The sequence below is a fragment of the Phacochoerus africanus genome, chromosome 1, assembly GCF_016906955.1.
Source record: "Phacochoerus africanus isolate WHEZ1 chromosome 1, ROS_Pafr_v1, whole genome shotgun sequence".
Lineage (NCBI taxonomy): Eukaryota > Metazoa > Chordata > Mammalia > Artiodactyla > Suidae > Phacochoerus > Phacochoerus africanus.
This window is the reverse complement of record NC_062544.1, coordinates 146,298,432-146,317,241: the sequence shown is the minus strand read 5'-3', so window position 1 is coordinate 146,317,241 and position 18,810 is coordinate 146,298,432. Positions and strand designations below refer to the sequence as shown.

Here is an 18,810-nt window from a genome sequence, read left to right as displayed (position 1 = left end):
GATGTGTCATGTAACTTCTTCCATTCTGGAAAAAGACAAAAATCAAGGAGACAAAGAACTGTCTTTGGGTGGTTTTTCCCCTGCATAGTGATATTTGGTTCCTGTATATGAATAATGAGCCTGGCAGCTGATCTGTCAGTGTCCACCCACCCACAGAGCCTGGCAGCATCTCCATTGCCCTGCTCAGTAGCTGCAAGGCCGGGGCAGCTGCTTGCCTGTAGCCCTCTCATCTGTAGGCAGGCCAGCTCATCGGTGCCCAGACTTGGAGGGCTTTCCTTCAATAAATGTTGAAATCAGAAGAGGTGTCAGGGTTGGGAATGAATGAAGAGTAACCTTGCATTCCTGCTCAGTCCACAGCTAAACAGGGAAGGTCACAGCTATAGCGACTGTAAAGAAGTACTTGGACCATCCAACTGGCAAAGAACTTGAAGCACCTGGAGTCCACTAGAAACAGGCACTAGACTTTTCCAGCAGTTTGGCATGCTGTTTAAAGGGCAAGCTTTGCAGAGAGGCAAATCCTACCTCTGTGACTTCCCAGATGTAGGGACTTAGGCAAGTTACTTAATGTTTCTAAACCTCAATGTATGTCTTTGTGGAGATAAGTGCCCTATTAACTTTGCCCAAAGTTACTTCAAGGATTATACAAAACTATCTAAAAGTGCTTCAGCACAGGGTCTACCACTTAGTTAAGTTCATGGAGAACGGGAGCTGTCACATTATTTTTGCTATTAACAAATGCAGCAGAAACAGCAACAAGCAACTGCTTGGGGCCAATTATTTACCATCCCTGGGGGAGAGAACCTTCCCTTTTATCCCTTTGCCCTGGCAGAAGGCAAGAACCAAGAATTCCAAACAGACCATTTATTTTCTAAGAATCAATATATTTTCTTCCTTTGAAATAAATACAAACCAGTTTGAAAGGAGAGGGAAATCTATGGGAAGAAGGGAAGTGGGGACAGGCCCCAGGCTTTTTAGTACCAAATGACTCTGGCGCGACCCGGAAACGCAGTTACAAATGAGAATAATTTAAATTCTCCACTAATTACAGTATTTACAACAGCAGGGGAGGGGGTCACCTAGTGCCCCTCTTCCGGGCTGGACAGACATCAATCCCACTGCTAGGCTGGGCAGATGCCCGCTCACCTCACCACCTCAGGGGCCTCAGGCCACTAGGCAGTTAGGATTCTCCTGGCACAAGCAGGCAGGTGGTGGGATGGCCTGTTTACACAGTGTCCTAACCTTGGCCCACCACCTTGCACTGCAACGCCATGAGGTCTCTGGAGCTTTCTGGCCTGTAGGACCTCTCCTCTCATTGCGCAGAGCCACCATGGGCCCTTGGAGTGTTCTGTACAGTCCAGCTGCACTCAGGGCGGGAGGGACCTCCCCCACCCAGCTTCCCCTGAGACTGGCCCCAAGACCAGGAATGAGTCAGTGCAGAGGCCGATGCCACTCCAGGACAGTGAGCAAAGGGGAGGAGAGAGGTGGCAGGGCACTGTAGGCTGGGTTGTTCTGGGCAGTATTAGTCACTATCGCTGGTCTCGCTGCTCTGCTCGCCTTGCACCTTGCTGCGGTGCTGCAGAGCCCTGTGGTAGGCAATCTGTACTGACTTGCGGATGTTGGATTTGCGGCCCTCCAGCATCTTCTCCTTGTCAAGGTCCTGGTTCACGCCCAGAGGAACCAGCTTAGTTCTGGGCAGCCACTGCCTGTAGGATGAAGTGAGGATCAGAAAAGTTATCTCTGGGAGAGCAACAAGCACCGGCCTTCCCTACTTATTCATTCATTCAAAAACACCTCTTGAGTGCCAACTCTGGGCCAGGCTCTGGTGGGAGGTAACAGAAACTGAGATGCAGTCCCTGCCCTTATGGAACTGCTCACAGTCTAGTGATGAAAACAGTCTTACTGGGGGATAACCACAGGGTATTTATGGGTGTAAAAAGAGGCCTATCTCAACCTGAAATAAGTACCCTATCCCAGAGGCTCCAGGCAGATTTAACTGATATTAAATATTATCTGCAGGCAATAACAACAAAAGATTACATACGTGAAAGTGACAGAACAGGATTCAGAGCCTGAATGATTATGTCTGCTATATCCCCATTTTGTCACTATGAGGCGGAGGTGGAAAAACTAAGTCTAGAAGCTACCTGAATCTGGGTGGGTAGCCACCCCCACATTTGTCACAGTCACTGATAGTCCTTTGGTTTCTAGCTACTGCTGTTTATCAGCTGCTGCCCATTCAGTCTCTCAGACTTATGGTCAATAGACCGTTTTGTCTAAAGATCTAGGTCCCTCCCCCACTGATTTATGACAGTCCGGGCTGTCAGCTGCTAGAGTTCCCTGGCAGCCTGCCCCCATACTCAGGGTTGCATCTGTGGCTGTGAGTCATGGCAAATGCTCCCCTCTTTGCTTACCAGGTTCGCTTGTTGTCAAAGAAGAGGACGAGGTAGAGATGCTCTCGGGCTTCCTGGGTCATCTGTTCCCCAAGTTTCAGCACCTCCAGTGGGGGCACAGGAATGGGAACCCCATGGTGGAACATACCTTCCCGGGGCATCTTTGGATCAATGATCTGAGGGTGTAATAACACCTTGACTTAGTTCAGTCTCCTCCTTCCCCAAAGATTACCCTATCTGAGAATGTGGAGACCACCTCTGAAGTGAGGACAGAAAAAGGTTATCATGCTACTAAGGCTGCAATGCTAACCCTTGGCTTCTTCCCATGCTAAACTATTTCAGAGCCCAAGTGGCAAAAGGAAGAAAAAGAGATGGGGAAACTAACCAGGGACCTCTAAGTGTCTATCTGCCAAAGACCCCTGTGCTCTGCACCTCAACAGAGAGTAGGAAAAATCTGCTAATTTTTGAGTTTGTGTTCTGAGGTTGGCAGGCAAGGGGTATATGACAAGAAAAGTGGAAGCCTACCAGAGCTGGGTACGATGGATACCCTCGGCATTTGGCCCACACCAGGTCCAGAGCATCCAGCGGGGAGTCCTCATCCTCCGACAGCCAGCCAGCTCCCCTGCCCAGACTCTTCCTTACCACTTCATAGGAATGGGAGAGAGGGGGCGGGTCAGCAGCCAGGGGTCTGGGATGGCCCTGACTCTGGGCCCCCGGCATCCCTGGCTTTGGGCAGGCGTACTTACTGCTGTGGCCCACGCCGCGGCCAGTGCCCACGGAGTAGGCCTCATTCTCAGTGCCTGAGGTATCTTCACTGCTGTCTTCTGGGAACGTGCCCCGAGAGAAGGAGGGCTTGCCCCGGCCTTGTTTTGAAGGCGTTGTGCTGTGGACAAAAGAGAAACTCAACTCAAAGAAGGGGAGGAGTGGGAAATGTCATGATGGGTGTCCTCTCTTCTTTAAGACTCGGGGGTCTAAGACTTTAGGAAAACTGAGGCTACTTCAATTTCAAACTGAATGGCTTTGGGGGTAATTTAGGTAAAATGGGCTGGATTTAGCAGCAGTGATGAACACATGCCCTGTCTTAAGGCAAGAGCAGCCAGAATTGCCAGATTTGATTTTGAAAGTACATACAGAAACTGAGAATTTTATGTGGCACTTCTGGAATTTTTTTTTTTTTTTTTTAAATAACATGCTAGGGAGTTCCCGTCTTGGCACAGTGGTTAATGAATCCGAATGGGAACCATGAGTTCTCGGGTTCGATCCCTGCCCTTGCTCAGTGGGTTAAGGATCCGGCATTGCCATGAGCTGTGGTGTAGGTCGCAGGCGCGGCTGGGATCCTGCACTGCTGTGGCTCTGGTGTAGGCCGGTGGCTGCAGCTTCGACTGGACCCTTAGCCTGGGAACCTCCATATGCCGTGGGAGCAGCCCTAGAAAAGGCAAAAAGACAAAAAATTAAAATAAATAAATAAATAACATGCTAGCCAAACAAAATATGTCTGTAGATCAAATCCAGACCACAGGGCATGAGTTTATGTTCCCTGAACTTATACATCAGCTTAACCCAGGATGGTCCCCTCCGTTCAGTTATGGTGACACTCATCTATTCCATTTATTTTGCAGAGAACCTGTGGTTTGAGCCATCTTAATTGAGGCTGAGATAGCTGCCACCCTACTCCCCATAGGGAAATCTGGCATCCCGGGGGCAGGCCTCAATCTGGAGGGCTGGTACCTGGTCCGGTCTGAGGCAGCGCTGCTGCTACTACTGCTGCTGGACTCAGAGTCTGAGCTGCTCCGGGGAAGGCTGCAGTCATTACGGTATACCAAGAAACTCTTCTTTACTGGCTGGTTTCCACCGCTGAAGCCATTGGCTGGTAAGTCTTGGTTGGGGGGAGGGGGAGGAGGGAAGGAATCGGTCAGGAAGATGTATTTCTGAGATCTACTGGGGGTAAGAGGGACTTAGAGCTTGGCATTCCCTTCTGTGCTGGAAAATTCCTCCAACCTTGGCCAGCAGAGCTAGCTCTGGGCAGTGTCCACCACAGTTGTCCACAGCCCTGCCCCACCCCTGGCACTTCCCTTGGCAGTTACTGGCCTTAGGACACAAATGGCTTAATGGAGATTCCCCAAGGAGGATAAGAAGAGAAAAGGTAAAGTGATACAATGGAGGGGGGCCCTGGAAGGGAATCTAGCTGGGGCAGTGTCTCTGGGCTTCAGTTTTCCCATCTGTTAAATGAGGGGATTCCTAAGGGCCCTGCTAGCTCTGACAAATTATGGGCAAATGAAAGGATAGGTGGGAGTTATATTGGGAAGGATGGCAGCTTTTCTCACTCTACTGAGGGACTGGGTGATGGTGAGGCTCACCCATTGGGGGGTCTTCTGTGGATTTATCACTGTCGCTGTCTGAACTCGAACTGGGCCGAGGGCTCCTACCCCGCTTGCGCTGGCGCAGGGAGCCCATGATGGGGAGCTGGGGGGGCCCCACAGGACTGCCTCCGTGGCTGGGGGTCATCTGGCTCTCCCGGTTTTTGGGGGGCCGGCCCGGCCTCTTGGGCGGTCCAGCTGTCTTCGGGTTCTTTTTGGAGAACAGAACTGAGGTTCTCCTGCCCACCTCATGTGCGGGGGTTGAGGACATGTTGGGACCCAGGCCTGGAGCAGAGAAAGAGAGAAGGAGAATCGGTGAGGGGCCTGATGTGGGAAGGGAGTATGTCCAGGGCATGACCTGGGTGTTTAGGCCCATAACTCCAACTAGAGTTGGGGAGATAATCTGGGGGGCATGGAATGGGGAATATTGTCTCTTAGACAAATAGCCAGAGAGGCAGCTAAGAGGAACCTGATTGGGGAATGAGGGAGAAAGTGCAGCTAGCTGTGCAGGAGGAACCTCTGCCTGGGGGATGGCAGGGGCTGAGTGTGTGCTGCAGAGTCAAAGTCTGGCTGGCCTATGGGGTTCAGACCTTTGCTTGTCTCCTGGCTGCTGCTCTCCTCGGCGGCACTGTCTGTCTGCCCATCCTTGTCACAGGCTGCGGGGTGGGGTGTCAGGCTGCCCCGGCTGGAGGGGCCGTGCCGCTCAGGCCCATCTCGTCCAGTTTCCCGCTGGTGGGCAAGCTTCCGCCGCAGTGCCGTCATCTCTTTCTTGATCATCTTTGCACGCCGGGAGCGGCCTACACTCTGCTTGCTGGCTTTCACATCATCCAGCTCTTTAAGCAACACCTTCAGCTGCTCTTCCACTGGCAGGTACTTCTGGTTCTCCAGCAGGACCAGCCCCTCTTCCTCTGCTGCTAGGGGGTGGGGATAGGGGTGAAAGGTCAGACTCAGGGCAGTCCTCTGGGCCCCTTGAACCTGGGCAGGCAACAAGAAACCCACTCTTCTCCCCTTCGCTTCTCACCAGAACAGCTGTAACATAGTAGCACCAAGATGTGGAATGGCAGGGACTGCTATCCATTTACCTAGTCTGGCTTCTTGGAGAGCATTCCTGGGCACAGCTTGCCACTGCTCAGCCTAGTTGTTTCCTGCCTACACTGCCTGCTCCCAGGAGGGGACTTTTGGAAAGCTGTTCATCCCTGGCACTGGCCTCTATGTGTGTGTGACTTATCACCCACCATCTTCGGTGTGGTGTGGGGCCTCGTCTCCGGCCAGGCTGTGGGGGATATGCATGCCCGTCTCAAAGTCAATGCCCATTTTTTCTGCCTGGCGCCGGGCCTGGCGGAGCACAGCACCACCCTGCTCACGGAGCCGCACTGCCGCCCGGTAGAAGATGGTGTCCTTGGCATTATACTTGAGGCAGTTGCTGACGATGAGGTTGAAGTCCTCCTCAAAATCATCAAAGTTCAGGTAGCGGTAAGCCTCCAAGTTCTGCTTCATGGTGAAAAAGTCCATAGGCTTTTTGATGTGGTCTAGGTAGTCAGGTACCTGGGAGAACATGGTAGGTGTAGCTAAGTGGAGATATGCTCCTCATTCCCTTTGAACCCGTCCTAATACCCCCCTTGAAATGCATCCAGCAAACTCCTCCCACCATGGTTAGAGGCAGGCATACAGCACAGAGGAATGGAAAGCTAGATTCTAGTCCTGACTTTTCTAGTCACAAGCTGTGTGACCTTGGCAAGCCTCTTAACCTCTCTGGGCCTTCTTTTCCTCACCTGGAATACAGCCATATCTACCTCTTAGAGCCATGTGGCTTTAGTAAGAAAATGACTAGGGGAATCCTCTGGGAAAAACACCACCTTGCATTCCTATAGTTCTTTTTACTTATCATTAAGACTTATAAGGAGGCTGCTACCTCAGGCCTCTCATTTTATACCTTTTAGAGAGAAGAGTCTGCCAGTCAGGACCTACGGCTTCAGAGATGGTTCTTTAGGTGCTGAGCCTTCTAAATTCTCCATTCTAGGGTTCAGCACCTGGAAAGTGTCTTCCTGCCCTGGGATTATTCACATGGCAGACTCAGTCCCTGCCTCTGGGGAAGGAGTGCAGATTGCCTCCCATTCTGGGCCTTTGGGGTATGACAGGGACAAGACAGAGTCCAGGTGATGCATGTGGCTCCAGTTCATCCTGGAGCCCCAGAGCCACCAGCCCCTCTTTTCAAGGTCCCCTCCTAGTCCCTGGCCCAGACCTGCAGCAGGGGTCCAACTGGGAGAGGAACAGAAAGAAGATGGAGTGAGGGGAAGGGATTCTTACTTCGTCCAATTCGGTTACCTCAGACAGAGGGACCGGCTCGCTGAAGATGTTGCCTGTGTCCTTCTCTTGGAGCTGCTCCAAGGTTTTTCGAAGGAGGATGAGGAAAGGGGTCAGCTGCATCTCCATGGCAATCTGCTGGACCTTGATCTGACACACATAAAGGCCTAGTCAGGCAGGCCGAGGCCAGTCCCTCAGCAGAGGGGTCTGAGGAGATGGTGCAGCTGGTTTGGGAACTCGTCTTCCTTCCCACCCACCCCAAAGCTGGTATACTTGACTACTCTGGACTTTCCCTTCCTTGAACTCCAGTACCAGCCACCTGCATCACATAGCTGAGGAAGTCATTCATGCTCTCCTGTGATATTCCGCTACCTGGGGGGCCTGAGAGCACACTGAGCTCTGGGAGACCTGACTCCTGCACCAGTCCTATTGCTTCCTGGCCAGGGGACACGTGCTTTTCCTATTCTCTCTTTTCCTGGGTCTGTTTTCTCTACTGTGAAAAAAGAGCTGACCCAAGTGCACTCACCGTCTCCCTTTTGAGTTTCTCCCGTTTGCGGATCAGCTCCACCAGCAGCCGTGCTCGCTCCAGGTCATGCCGAAGTCGTTGCCAGGACTTGAGCTGTTCTTTAAGGGCCCAGTTTTTATCCTCAGAATCTCTCTGTAGAGACAAAGGAGGTATCAGGAGCTGATGAGACAGCCAGAAGGGACAGGAGCCCAGGAAACTTGGGTCAAGGGACAGGTAAAGCCAAGGAGGGAGCACAGTAATTTATTGAGAGGCTCGCCAACTACAGTGGAAGCTCTTCAACCTATGCGTCCTCTGGGCCCAGCACAGTGTCAGTTCACAGTATATGCTTGTTACGAATGAATGAACACATTAAGAACAATGTATTAAAGATAAGCGTTAAGGATTTCATCCAGAGCCTGGTTTGAGGTCCAGTTTAAAAAAGGAAAGCAGCCCAATGAGCCCTCAGACACTGGAAATTAACAGTCACAAATCTCAGTCCTCGTCCTCCTGGCACTAGTTCCTAAAGCTGGGAATCTGACACAGTACCCCGACTTGGTCGCAGTTCCTCTGAGACTGCAGGTGTGTCTGCAGGCGACGGAGCAGTGGGACCCCATTCCGTGACTGCCTCTTCAGCGTCCAGTAGCTATGCAGTCTCTGCATGAACTGGCTCTTCCGTTGGATGGTCAGGCGGTTAGTGATTTTACTGAGCCTGGGAAGCAGGGAGCAAAGAGAAAAATCTCTTGGGCCCTGAATTTCTCAAGCAGAGCAGGGGTCTCTGACCAATGAGTTTCTTTTTCTTAGCCATACCCACAGTCAGAAGTTCCTAGGCCAGGATCAAACCCACATCACAGCAGTGACCCAAGCCATAGCAGGGACAACACTGGATCCTAAATCACTAGGCCACCAAGGAACTCCCAATGAGAGTTTCTGAAATAGGTTGAATAAGTAATAAACCTGTTGTCAAAAAAGCCCATGACACTGGGCTTAAGACAAGGAGCAAACAGCCATCAATGGCACCTTAGCAGACAAGAAGCCAAGCTCCCAGCACCAAGCCAGACCCTAACCCTGTTCACCAGAATGTCAGGGAGCTTGGCCTCTAAGACTGCTCTTGTCACTGCAGCCCAGAGTTCTACTTGACCCTGGGATACCCAACTCAGCCTGAGGATGAGGTACTATTGTAGAGCAGTCAATTATAGGAAACTGACTGGATAGCACAAAAGAGTCAAAATTAACTGAAGATTGCAGCCCTCATTTGGACTTACTCGTAGCAGTAATCATTTCACAACTCCTTGGGCATTTCCTCCCCCCCTTTTCATTTCATTTCTTCCTTCAGAATCAGACCATTTCTTTCATTGTGGCTGGTGGCTATTCCATCCTCTTTCTTCCTAACTTAAACCACCCCATCAAAGGGAGGGTACTTAAAAACACACCTGTTAGGTCTGCCAGGTAAAAGTTGAAGTTTCTGGTTCCTAATGGAAAAGTTGGGAACAGCTAATCTCTTCTGACATTCTTCCCCCCCACACACACAAAAAAAACCACCAAAACTTCTATGTACTTCCCGATAGGAAGAAGATAACCCAACCCTGTCACTCCACTCGGGGAGCTATCAGGGCTGATAGAGGGCTTCTTCCCTCAATAGCCTGTGCACCTGCTCCCCCCATACCTGTGTGGTGGGATGCAGGGCACAGATACCACAGGTGCTGCTGCCCGCTTCTCTGCCAGGATCTTCCGTGCCTTCTTCATCTTGATCCGAGACTTGGCCTTGGCCTTCTTGACCTTCTCTGAGCTCCAACTCTTACCCTCATCCTCCTCCTCATCCTCCTCCTCCTCACCCTCACTGTGGGACAGGGCAGGCAGGCGGCGTGCTGAACCAGGGGGTGTGTGGATGTCACAGTAGGCAGTCTTGCGGACGCTGAAGGAGGTGCCGTTGGCGCCTGTCTCCCGCACAGGCTCCATCTTCATATAAAGGCCGGCCTGCTGGGCACATGTCACATGGAAGGCTGTGTAGCAGTTGGCCTTGTGGCACTGGATACAGGCCCCTGAGCCTCGCTGTTTGCAAATGTAGCAGGTTAGCTTCCAGCGAGCTGGCGGGATGTGTTCGATGCTGTCAATAGGCTCCAGGAAGACCGTGTTGGCAAAGCAGACCTCAGGGATCCATAGGGCACACACCACGTGGGCCCAGCGCCCATCATCTGTCTGCTTGAAGGCACCACCCTTATTGGGGCACAGGGCGCAATCCACAGCACGGGAGGGTGACTGCAGGCAGCGGCGGCACAACCACTGGCCCTCAGGGATATAGGGGACACCGTAGCACTCCTGGTGCACAGCCAGGTTGCACATGTCACAGAAGAGGATGACATTGCTGTTCTGGCACTCACCATCATTGCAGATGCAGCACACAGCATCCTCATCCACTAGTGCATTGGGGTCGCCTTTATTGTGACTTTCAAAGTAGGACTCTTTCTCCAGCCGGTCCATTAAGTACTCAAAGATCTCCTGTGGAATGGGACTCACACCCTCCGTCTTCCGCCGCTCGTTCATGATATCCAACCAGATGTAGTCCTCCTCGTCCATGTCATACTCTACTTCCTCATCCAGCTCTTCTGCTGACTTTTCGATGTACCTGCAGTGCACACAGGCAGCTCAGCATCATAAGGTTGAGATTTCCCTCCCTTAAAGACGATGGGTTATTGGAGTTTCCGTCGTGGCTCAGCAGAAACGAATCTGACTAGGAACCATGAGGATGTAGGTTCAATCCCTGGCCTCACTCAGTGGGTTAAGGACCTGGCATTGCTGTGAGCTGTGGTGTAGGTTGCAGACTCGGCTTGGATCCCACATGGTTTTGGTTGTGGCGTAGGCCAGCAGCTGTAGCTGGCCTGGGAACATCCATGTGCCTCAGGTGAAGCCCTCAAAAGACAAAAAAAACAAAACAAAAAAAAACAATGGAATAAGTGCATCTGCTGAGCACTTATTCTATTCCAGGCCTGTGCCTTTACATATATGTTGTCTTATTCTATCCTCATTTTTACCCCAGGTACTATAGGTCCTATAATCATTCCTGTTTTGCATAAAAGGGAACCTAACTTTTTTTGGGGGGGATGTTTATAATCACCTGTCCTGGCCCTCTTGTGAAAGACGCAGAGCCAGGATACAAACCCAGGCATGCCAATTCCAGAGCTCCTGTCCTAGTGGTTACACTGTCTCATTTGAGGTGCAGAGGCTCAGCTGGATTTCTGAAGGGAGGATGGGGCAGCTAGGACCCATTACTGGGATGGTCTGGGTGATGGTGCAAAGAGGCAGGGTAAGGAAGGTCCTCAGTTATCACTTGCAAATTATATTTATTTTAGCACCGGCTGGCTATGTCCTGAATGGAGGTGCTGTGGATCTTCTGTCAGCTGGTGCCAGCATCAGCTCAGGGCTCTCTCAAACTCTAGGTACTCTTTGCTCTCTGGATAGCCTTGGGACTTAACAATCATGAGAGCTAAGATTTAATGAGCATTTACTCTGAGCTAGGTATTGTGCTAAGTCATCACATTTATTTTCCCATAGGACAGCCATAGGGTCAATGTCCTTATCACCCTCACTTTGCAGATAAGGAAACTAAAGCTCTGAGAAGTTAACTGCCCAACACAGATAGGTCATACAACCAGGAAGTGGCAGACCTAGGACTCAAACTCTACCCTACAGCACTCAGTGGGCCAGCAGGACAGAAGCTGAGGATGGCTCCAGGTGCCTGGGATCCAGAGCAGACTTCCCACCCCATTGCCATGCATGTTCCAGGTGGCCTGACTCTAGTATGGGGGCAATGGAAGGCTACAAGGGAAAGAAAAGGGCTTTGATCTTGGCTCTGCTACTTTGTGACCTTCAGGATATCACTGCTGTTTCCTTTTATCTTTTTTTGGCCGCGCCCGCAGTGTGTGGAAGTTACCAGGCCAGGGTTGAACCCACACCACAGCAACCAGGGCCACAGCAGTGACAACGCTGGATCCTTAGCCCACTGAGCTACCAGAGAAATGCTGTTTTCTGAACCTCAGCTTTATTAATGATAGAATGAGGACAAAACTATTTACTCCTAAAGATGCTGTCAGGATTAAATGGAATTACAAAAACAAATGGGCTAAATCAAGTGGCACACAGCAGGCCTTAAATAAACATTAGTTCTTGCCCTTACCGGCTCCACAAGGGCCCTGGGGGCTAGAGCAGGCCAGGCAAGCACATGCTCTGTATGACAGCAGACAAGTGAGCTAACCTCACTGGGCCTTGCTTTCCACATCTGTGTGGTGATGTTAATGTGAACCTATCTCACACAGCTGTTGTGAACATTAAATAAGAGAATACAAGTGCTTAGAACAGTACCTGGTGTGGAGCAAGTACTAAATAAATGTCAGCTTTATTATTAGCTTTTGTATAGCTCTGACCCACCCCGTCTTATATTTTTATAACTGTTATGTGTCTTAACTCCTCCACTAGTGGATAGAGGCAAGGTCCTTGTCTGATTCACCACACAGAAACGCTCAGTGTTGTTCATTTGAAAGACATTTTGTGGGTGGAAGGGAGGAGAGACTAAAATGCTCTACTTACTATCACAAGTAGCTTCTTCCTTAGCCCTTTACCTCTTCTCCAAGGTGACTACAACATCTTTATCCTTGAAGAAGGGTGTGGCTCAGGGCTGGTGTGAACTATCTGGCCCCTTCCAGGCCTTGGCACCAACTCTAAACCTTTTCTCTGCCGTGACACATGTGACGTTATGTGATGGGGCAAAACACATCCCACAGTGCACCCAGATTATAGGCTCTGGCACAGATAAGGGAGGCTGGATGTCCTGTACAATTCCTGGCACACCAGCTTACACTCCAACCCTCTCTCCTCCCGCAAGAAAGAGTATCGGAGATGAGCAAGAGAAAGAAGTGTTATTAGAGAGATGACCTCAAATCTTCTCCTATCTTATTAAAAGCAAATCATTTCTAAAATGGGCAGTTCTGCTAACAGTAGTAACAAATTACATGCAACACACCTCCCAACTGATTGCAGTGCACCAGCTGAGATCTGCTGCCTGGAGAACAGATCTGATCACCAAGAGGGAAGAGTGAATCTGAGTGGAGAGAGGAAGAAAAGGGGAAAGAAGAGCTGGGCTGGGCTGCCTACCGGAGCAGAGAGTGCTGAAGAGCCACTGGGAGAGAGGACAGGCCCAGAAAGTGGTCTGTGTGTTGGGGGTGGGCATGGCAGTCAGTACTAACAGAGAAGAGAGCCAGTGGAAAGCCAGAAGGAGGTGGACCTGGGCTGGACAGATGAAAGGAAGGAGGGAGGAGACTAGGCGACATGTGAATGGGGTGGCAGGGGATGGGGGGGCAAGGATAGTGACACACTGGGGCCAATGTTGGGTTCCTAAAGATTTGCTTTTAAAGAACTGAAGTTTGTGTTGTTTTTTTTTCTTTTTGTTTGTTTGTTTGTTTGTTTTTTGCCATACCTAAGGCATATGGATGTTCCTGGGCTAGGGATTGTACCCACGCCTCTGCAGCACCTTGAGAACATAGTGGTAACTCCAAGAACTGAGATTTAGTATATCATATGGGTTGAACTTTTGGTAAAAACTACCTTTCTTATAAAAACCTTTTTAACAAGTCTTTGTCAAAGATCAGGCCACCTGATTAGCTAATACCAAAGAGTACTCCTTAACTAACCCAAATATCATTTTTGGCTTGGTGTCAAGACTCTCAGAGAGGTTTTATACATGTTTTTTGTATTATCCTTCAGTTAGGGTTTCTGTATGTGGTTTTACCACCATACTTCCCCCATCTCTTTATTTTTTTTATCTCATATTAAAGGAATTTAGCCTTATGCCTATGACTTTATTAGAAGTCAATTTTTGGAAGGATGTGGGATACCAACAAACAATTAAATGAAACAAATAAAAGGGTTCTTGGAGGAGTACAAAACAGGTGATGAAAACACTGCTTATGCATGCTAAAGGATGGGTAACAATAACAGGACAAGTAATGGGAAAATTACTTCTGCAGATTTACAAGTTGCTTTTAGGACCATATGAAATGAGTATCCCTAGTCTTCTTGTGCTTTAAGCTGGCAGAGAAATATTATACCTACTCTGCAGACATGGTCACTGGAACTCCAGAAGCTGCATGCCTTTCCCAAGGTCACACAGAGAAAGGATTAGGAACAAAAAACTGGGAGTTTCTGATATTGCAGAAACATCACAGCTTTGGAGTCAAAGGAACCTGGGTTTGAATCCCAGTTCAGCTATCTATTAGCATGTGACTCTTCCTAAGTCTGGTCCTTTTCCAGCACCCAGTGCAGGGCCTGGCATCATTAGCAGTATACAGCAAGTGCCATCATCATTAGCTGGGACACTTTTCCTCTCACTGCCCTTGCAGGACCAGTGTGCTTCTGCTATTCTTTACCCCTGCCACTCTCCTATCTGCTGCCTGTCAGCTATCTGTGGCTCCTGAACCCTACTTGACCAGTTTTCCAGAGTTAGGAGGTGGAGGTAGCCTTACCGGTAATAAGAAGTTGGACGAGGTGGAGCATCAGGGGTATCCTGCTCCAACTCCCGGTACACCACCTCTGGCAGCTTGGGAGTGGTGCTCGCAGAAGCATTGTGGTGGTGGTGATGGTTGGAGTCCTTGCGCTTCTCCTTGTTCTTATGCTTGCCTGACTTGGGAGTAGCAGCCGGTGTCTCAGTGTTCTCCTTATTGCTGCCATTTTCAGGGGCCTCCTCAGGCGCCTCCTCATCCTCTGACACCACATCCAGGTTGTCAAAGATGCTGATGCGATGGACTCGGCCATGCAGGTCCACCTCTACCATGCGCTGGGCCTGTGCATAACTCATCACCTCACGGCTGGGTGACTGGGATACCTCTGAGGGGCTGGGTGACTGCTTGTTGGCTGGGCGTGACTGGCGTCCCTTCTTCTTGTGCTTTCGGAGTGGAGTCTGCTGTGGGGGTGGTGGGTTGTCGTGGTCATAGTGGTACAGGTGGTACTCAATACCACTGTAACTCTTGTAGACCTTGCGGCAAGTCTCCACGGGGCATTCATAGGGTGGCTTAGTTGCCCGCAAGTTGTGGCAGAAAGTCTTCACGTCAAAGTCCACCCCCATGCTGTCACATCTAGAATGTACAGATCAATTAGCTTAGGCCCAGGGAAAAGTTTCTGGCCACCCACTTCACTCTCTCCAGCCCTCCTTCTCCCCAAGGGTCCTGACCAGCCCACCTCCACAGCATCAACAAATGCCACCCTCCTCCACACTGTGGCCACGGTCTGGGCCTTATCACCTCTTGCCTGGTCATCCTTCCCTGTGTCTCTCAATTCTTCTAGCCTAATCTCACATCATGTGCACAGAATGATCTTTCCACCAAGTACCAGCAATCATGTCAGTCTCTTGATTAAAAGCCTCCTAATACTCCCCACTTATTTCCAGGTAGTGTCCAAATTCCTTATGATGACATTCAGGGTGCTCCCTTCACCATTTTGCCCCAGTCCTCCTTTCTAGATTCTTTTTTTCATCAGTTATAGCTGTATTTCTGTCTACCCAGGGCAACCTGCCATGCCCTGAATGTTATAGCCTCTCATTCCTGCAAGAGAATCTCTATTTAGAATGACTTCCATCCTCTCTGATTAGTGAGCTCCAACTCATTCTTCAAAATGTGGCTCAAATGTAACTTCTGTTAGGACTTCTTTGTCTCCCATGCGGAGCTGTTTCCACATTTCATCCTCACCTCCACCAAGGAACTCATCACATTGGAAGTTCTCTGCCTCCTCCTACTAGACTGGGAGCTGTGCGGTGCAAACCCTAGAATCTACCCACCTCTATGTCCCCAGTACCTAGCATGTAGTGTAGTTTCGGCAAATGAATAAACGACCTGTTGAATGAATAGCTAAATGAGGGAACCACCAGGTCTGGAGCTGAGAGAGATGGATGAAACTAGTATCTGCCCATGCAGAAGTTTGAATGGGTAGCCAATGATTTGGGCCCTGGACTCCAGCAGAAACCGCTGGATCATAGAATTAGTTCATTGCTGAGGTCTTTAGGCTAAACCTATGCCCTGGCCCTGGGAGTGGTACCGATCTCTAAGGGTACAAACAGGGACATGACAGTCCAGGCACACTCAACTCCATGCTGGTCCTCAGAACCCTCCCTTCCTCCTCTCCAATGTTCCTGGGTGAATGGAGACAGCAGATGGCACTAGCCCTCAGGAAGCCCAGCTTGGTCAGACACTGCCCCAATTTCTCCAGGCCTAGCTGAGTCCAACAATTTAATTTAACTATGGGCTTGGCATCATTCCAAGTAAAGCCACCCTGAGCTCCCTCACTAATAGTTATACCTCTTGGCTCCTCTCCTGCGACCTAACCAAGCTAGTGAGCTGCTCCAGCCTCTGTCAAAGCCTCTGACTGCCTTATCAGTTAAACTACTCCTACAACTCGCTCCTACTTCCTACCTGTAGCTGTCTTTAAACACAAACCAATCGAAGCACAAACAAGCTCTCCTCTTTCAATGATGGGTCCCTGGTGAACTCTGCAGCTCTGCTGCCCAGGCTCCCCAAGTAGCACAGAGCTCCGACAAATGTCCCGCTGGGACTCAGCAACAGAAACACAGAGAAGAGACTCGGGAACTTAGACCTGAAAGCCCTTGGGTAGGGCCCCAGGCTCAGGGGTTTGGCGGCGGTATCTGCCCCAAGGCGCTCAGGGGGCTGGAGGAAGTAGGGGGCGGAGGCCAGAGGGATCAGGCCAGGCCCAGGCGGTGCCCGCAGCCCTCTCCCGGATGCGGCGACGTTTCCCCTCTGTCGAAGTGTAACAAGTTAAACAAGGTTCCCCTCCTGCCATTGGCCCAGGCAGCCCTAAGCAGCCCCGGAGGATACACTGTTACCCCGGGTTGCCGGCTGGAAGCGACCGCTCTGTCAGTTCTCCGGGCTGGAGTGGCCCGAGTGCCCTCGGAGCCCGGTGCGCGCCCCACGAAAGCAGCCTACCCCTTCCCGGCTGGCCACTCCCGCCCGGGTCCCAGGCTCGCACTCACCGGCCACCTCGAGTCCGGGCTCATCGCCGGGGGCGCCCGCCGGGGCTCCGACCCCACTTGGGGAGGCCAGCGGGGAAAGACGGGCAGGGGAGGGGAAGCCCCAACTCCGGAGCCTGCAGACCTCGCCACCCCGGCCCCCTGCCGCCCCACGCTCTGGCCCGGCTCCCTGGGATTCCCGCGCTGACCCCTGCCGCTCCCAGTCCCGCCGGCGCCCGGGTGTCTCAATTCCGGCGGCCGCCGCCCCTTTCGAGAACCCCTAGGTTGCCTGGCCTCGGGACCCGACGCTGCTGGAACAAAAGAGGTTCCCGGAGGCAACGCGGGGACGGCGGCAGCAGAGACGGTGGCGGCAAAGGCAGTGGCAGCGGCGGCGGCAGCAGCGGCGGCGACGGCGTCTGCGCAGGGTAAATGCGGCGCCGCGGCGCTGCCGACCTGCACTTTCGCCACAGATCCCCGCCCGCCCGCTGAGGCTCGAGAGGCCATTCTTTAGGATTCGGAAGGCCTCTGGATACCCCACAGTGCTCTTCTAGCACCTCCATCTTAGAGTTGAGTTTCTGGAGACTGAAATTGAAGTACTCGGGATCCGGATTGGTAGGGCCGTTTGTAGCGAATCTGCGGTCACGGACGATGAGCGCGGGACTGGGCGTGAGGAGCCCGCCCTTCTCCCTTCCCCCTCCGCCTCCTGCCCCCCCGCCCCCCTCCCCATCCCCTAGCCCTCCCTCCCTCCCTCCTGGCGCCGCGGCTGCGGTAGGGACCTGGCCTTGGTCTCCGAGGAAGGCGGTGAGGCGGGGCCGGAGCCGCGGGGCGGGGCTGGGGGCAGGGCCAGGACCAAGAGGGACGCGGGCTGGAGCCTAAGGGGGACCTGGAGTTACTGGTGAGGGCGGGGCGGGGCTGGAAGAGAATAAACCAGTCTATGGGGCGGGGTTTGCAGGGAGTGGGCGGGGCCATCTGTAAAACAGGCCCCAGTAAGGAGAATAGGGGTTGAATTGGGCGGGGGTTAAAGGGTGGGACTAAACAGAAGAGTGGGCCATAGGAAAGAAAGGGCGGGGTTTTGGATAGGCCTGAAACTTGGAGCTGGTTTAGCGAGAAAGAATAGAGCTGGGAAAAACGGAAGCGAGACTGAAGGGAGTGGGCGGGGCTTGGAAAAGGTAAAGGGGCAGGGCTGGAGAAAAGGTGTGCATTTGAAAGTAGCAGCCGGATTGGGGCGGTGCAGAAGGCCGGTCGGGTGTGAAAGGGCTTTTGCACGGTAAAATGGGATTCAGATGCTGGGAGCCCTGTAGCTTGGTGGAGAAATGCTTCATGGCTATGGGTCGCCGGTTGGAAGATGGTGTCAAAACAGAGCTGGTTTGAATGTGACTGGGCCACTTAGTAGATATGTGAATTTGAGCAGGTTGTTAAATTCTTCTTACCTCATATTGCTTATTTGTAAAGCGGAGTGCCACAACTCTACTGGTGAGTTCCTGGGCGCTTTGGAGAACTTGGGTGCCAAGAAGAGTCCACTTGCTAAACAATACCTGGGCTGAGCCTCTCCAGTTTTGCCATCAAAGAGGAGAGTTAAAGGGTCTTCCAGGGTTCTGGGGCAAAGCCCAAATCATCTGGAAGGTTCTATTTTACTTTAATACAAACCTTGCATTCAATCCACTGTAAAGTATGTGTTTACACATTCAGTATCTTCCCACAAACATCCTCGTAAAATGGACACTTCACGAAAAGATTTGCTGGTTAAGATCTCGGGATCTGAAGTCAAACTGATGGGTTCTCTTCAGTAAATGACAAACTCTCTGAACCTCGGTTCCATGTGTATAATAGAGATAAAATAGTGCTTACCTTACAGGATTGTTGTGAGGATTGAATAATACGATGCTTGTAAATCACATAGCACAGTGGGATGTTTTTGGCCACACTGGCATGTTGAAGTTCCCAGGCCAGGGATTGAACCTGCACCACAGCAGCTACCTAAGCTGCTGCTGGTCCTTCAACCTCTGGGCCACAAGAGAACTCTCACATAGTGTTGATATGTAGTGAATACTCAAAGAAAATATCAGCTTTTTTATTATCCTCACTCAAATAACTCAGGCTAAATGGATTAGAGCAGAGTTATACAGAATCATCTTAAAACTGATCCCTTTTGAGGTCAGGAACCCCTTTGAGAATCTGATAAAAGCTATGTGCTTCTCTTCTCAGGAGAAATGTACACACATAAAGATGCACTTTGAAGAGTATCTGAAGAAA

At 51.2% G+C, this 18,810-nt stretch overlaps 1 protein-coding gene across 8 annotated transcripts; it reads right to left on the bottom strand.

Moving 5' to 3' along the window:
• Positions 1-860: 860 nt before the first annotated feature.
• Positions 861-16,971, bottom strand: BRPF1 (bromodomain and PHD finger containing 1). Of its 8 annotated transcripts, none has more exons than XM_047780174.1 (14): positions 16,582-16,970; positions 14,069-14,677; positions 9,220-10,179; positions 8,103-8,265; positions 7,578-7,709; positions 7,055-7,201; positions 5,983-6,292; positions 5,338-5,661; positions 4,748-5,032; positions 4,119-4,266; positions 3,137-3,273; positions 2,916-3,034; positions 2,412-2,566; positions 861-1,703 (listed from the first exon to the last, which is right to left on the bottom strand). In XM_047780174.1, the coding sequence occupies exons 2-14, from the start codon at positions 14,665-14,667 to the stop codon at positions 1,520-1,522; spliced, it is 3,663 nt and encodes a 1,220-aa protein (XP_047636130.1). In that variant the 5' UTR covers positions 14,668-14,677; positions 16,582-16,970; the 3' UTR covers positions 861-1,519. The 8 variants fall into 8 exon arrangements, with proteins under 8 accessions (XP_047636130.1, XP_047636140.1, XP_047636151.1 ...); XM_047780184.1 differs by having other exon boundaries at positions 5,338-5,658; XM_047780195.1 differs by having other exon boundaries at positions 7,073-7,201.
• Between the last annotated feature and the right edge of the window lie 1,839 nt (positions 16,972-18,810).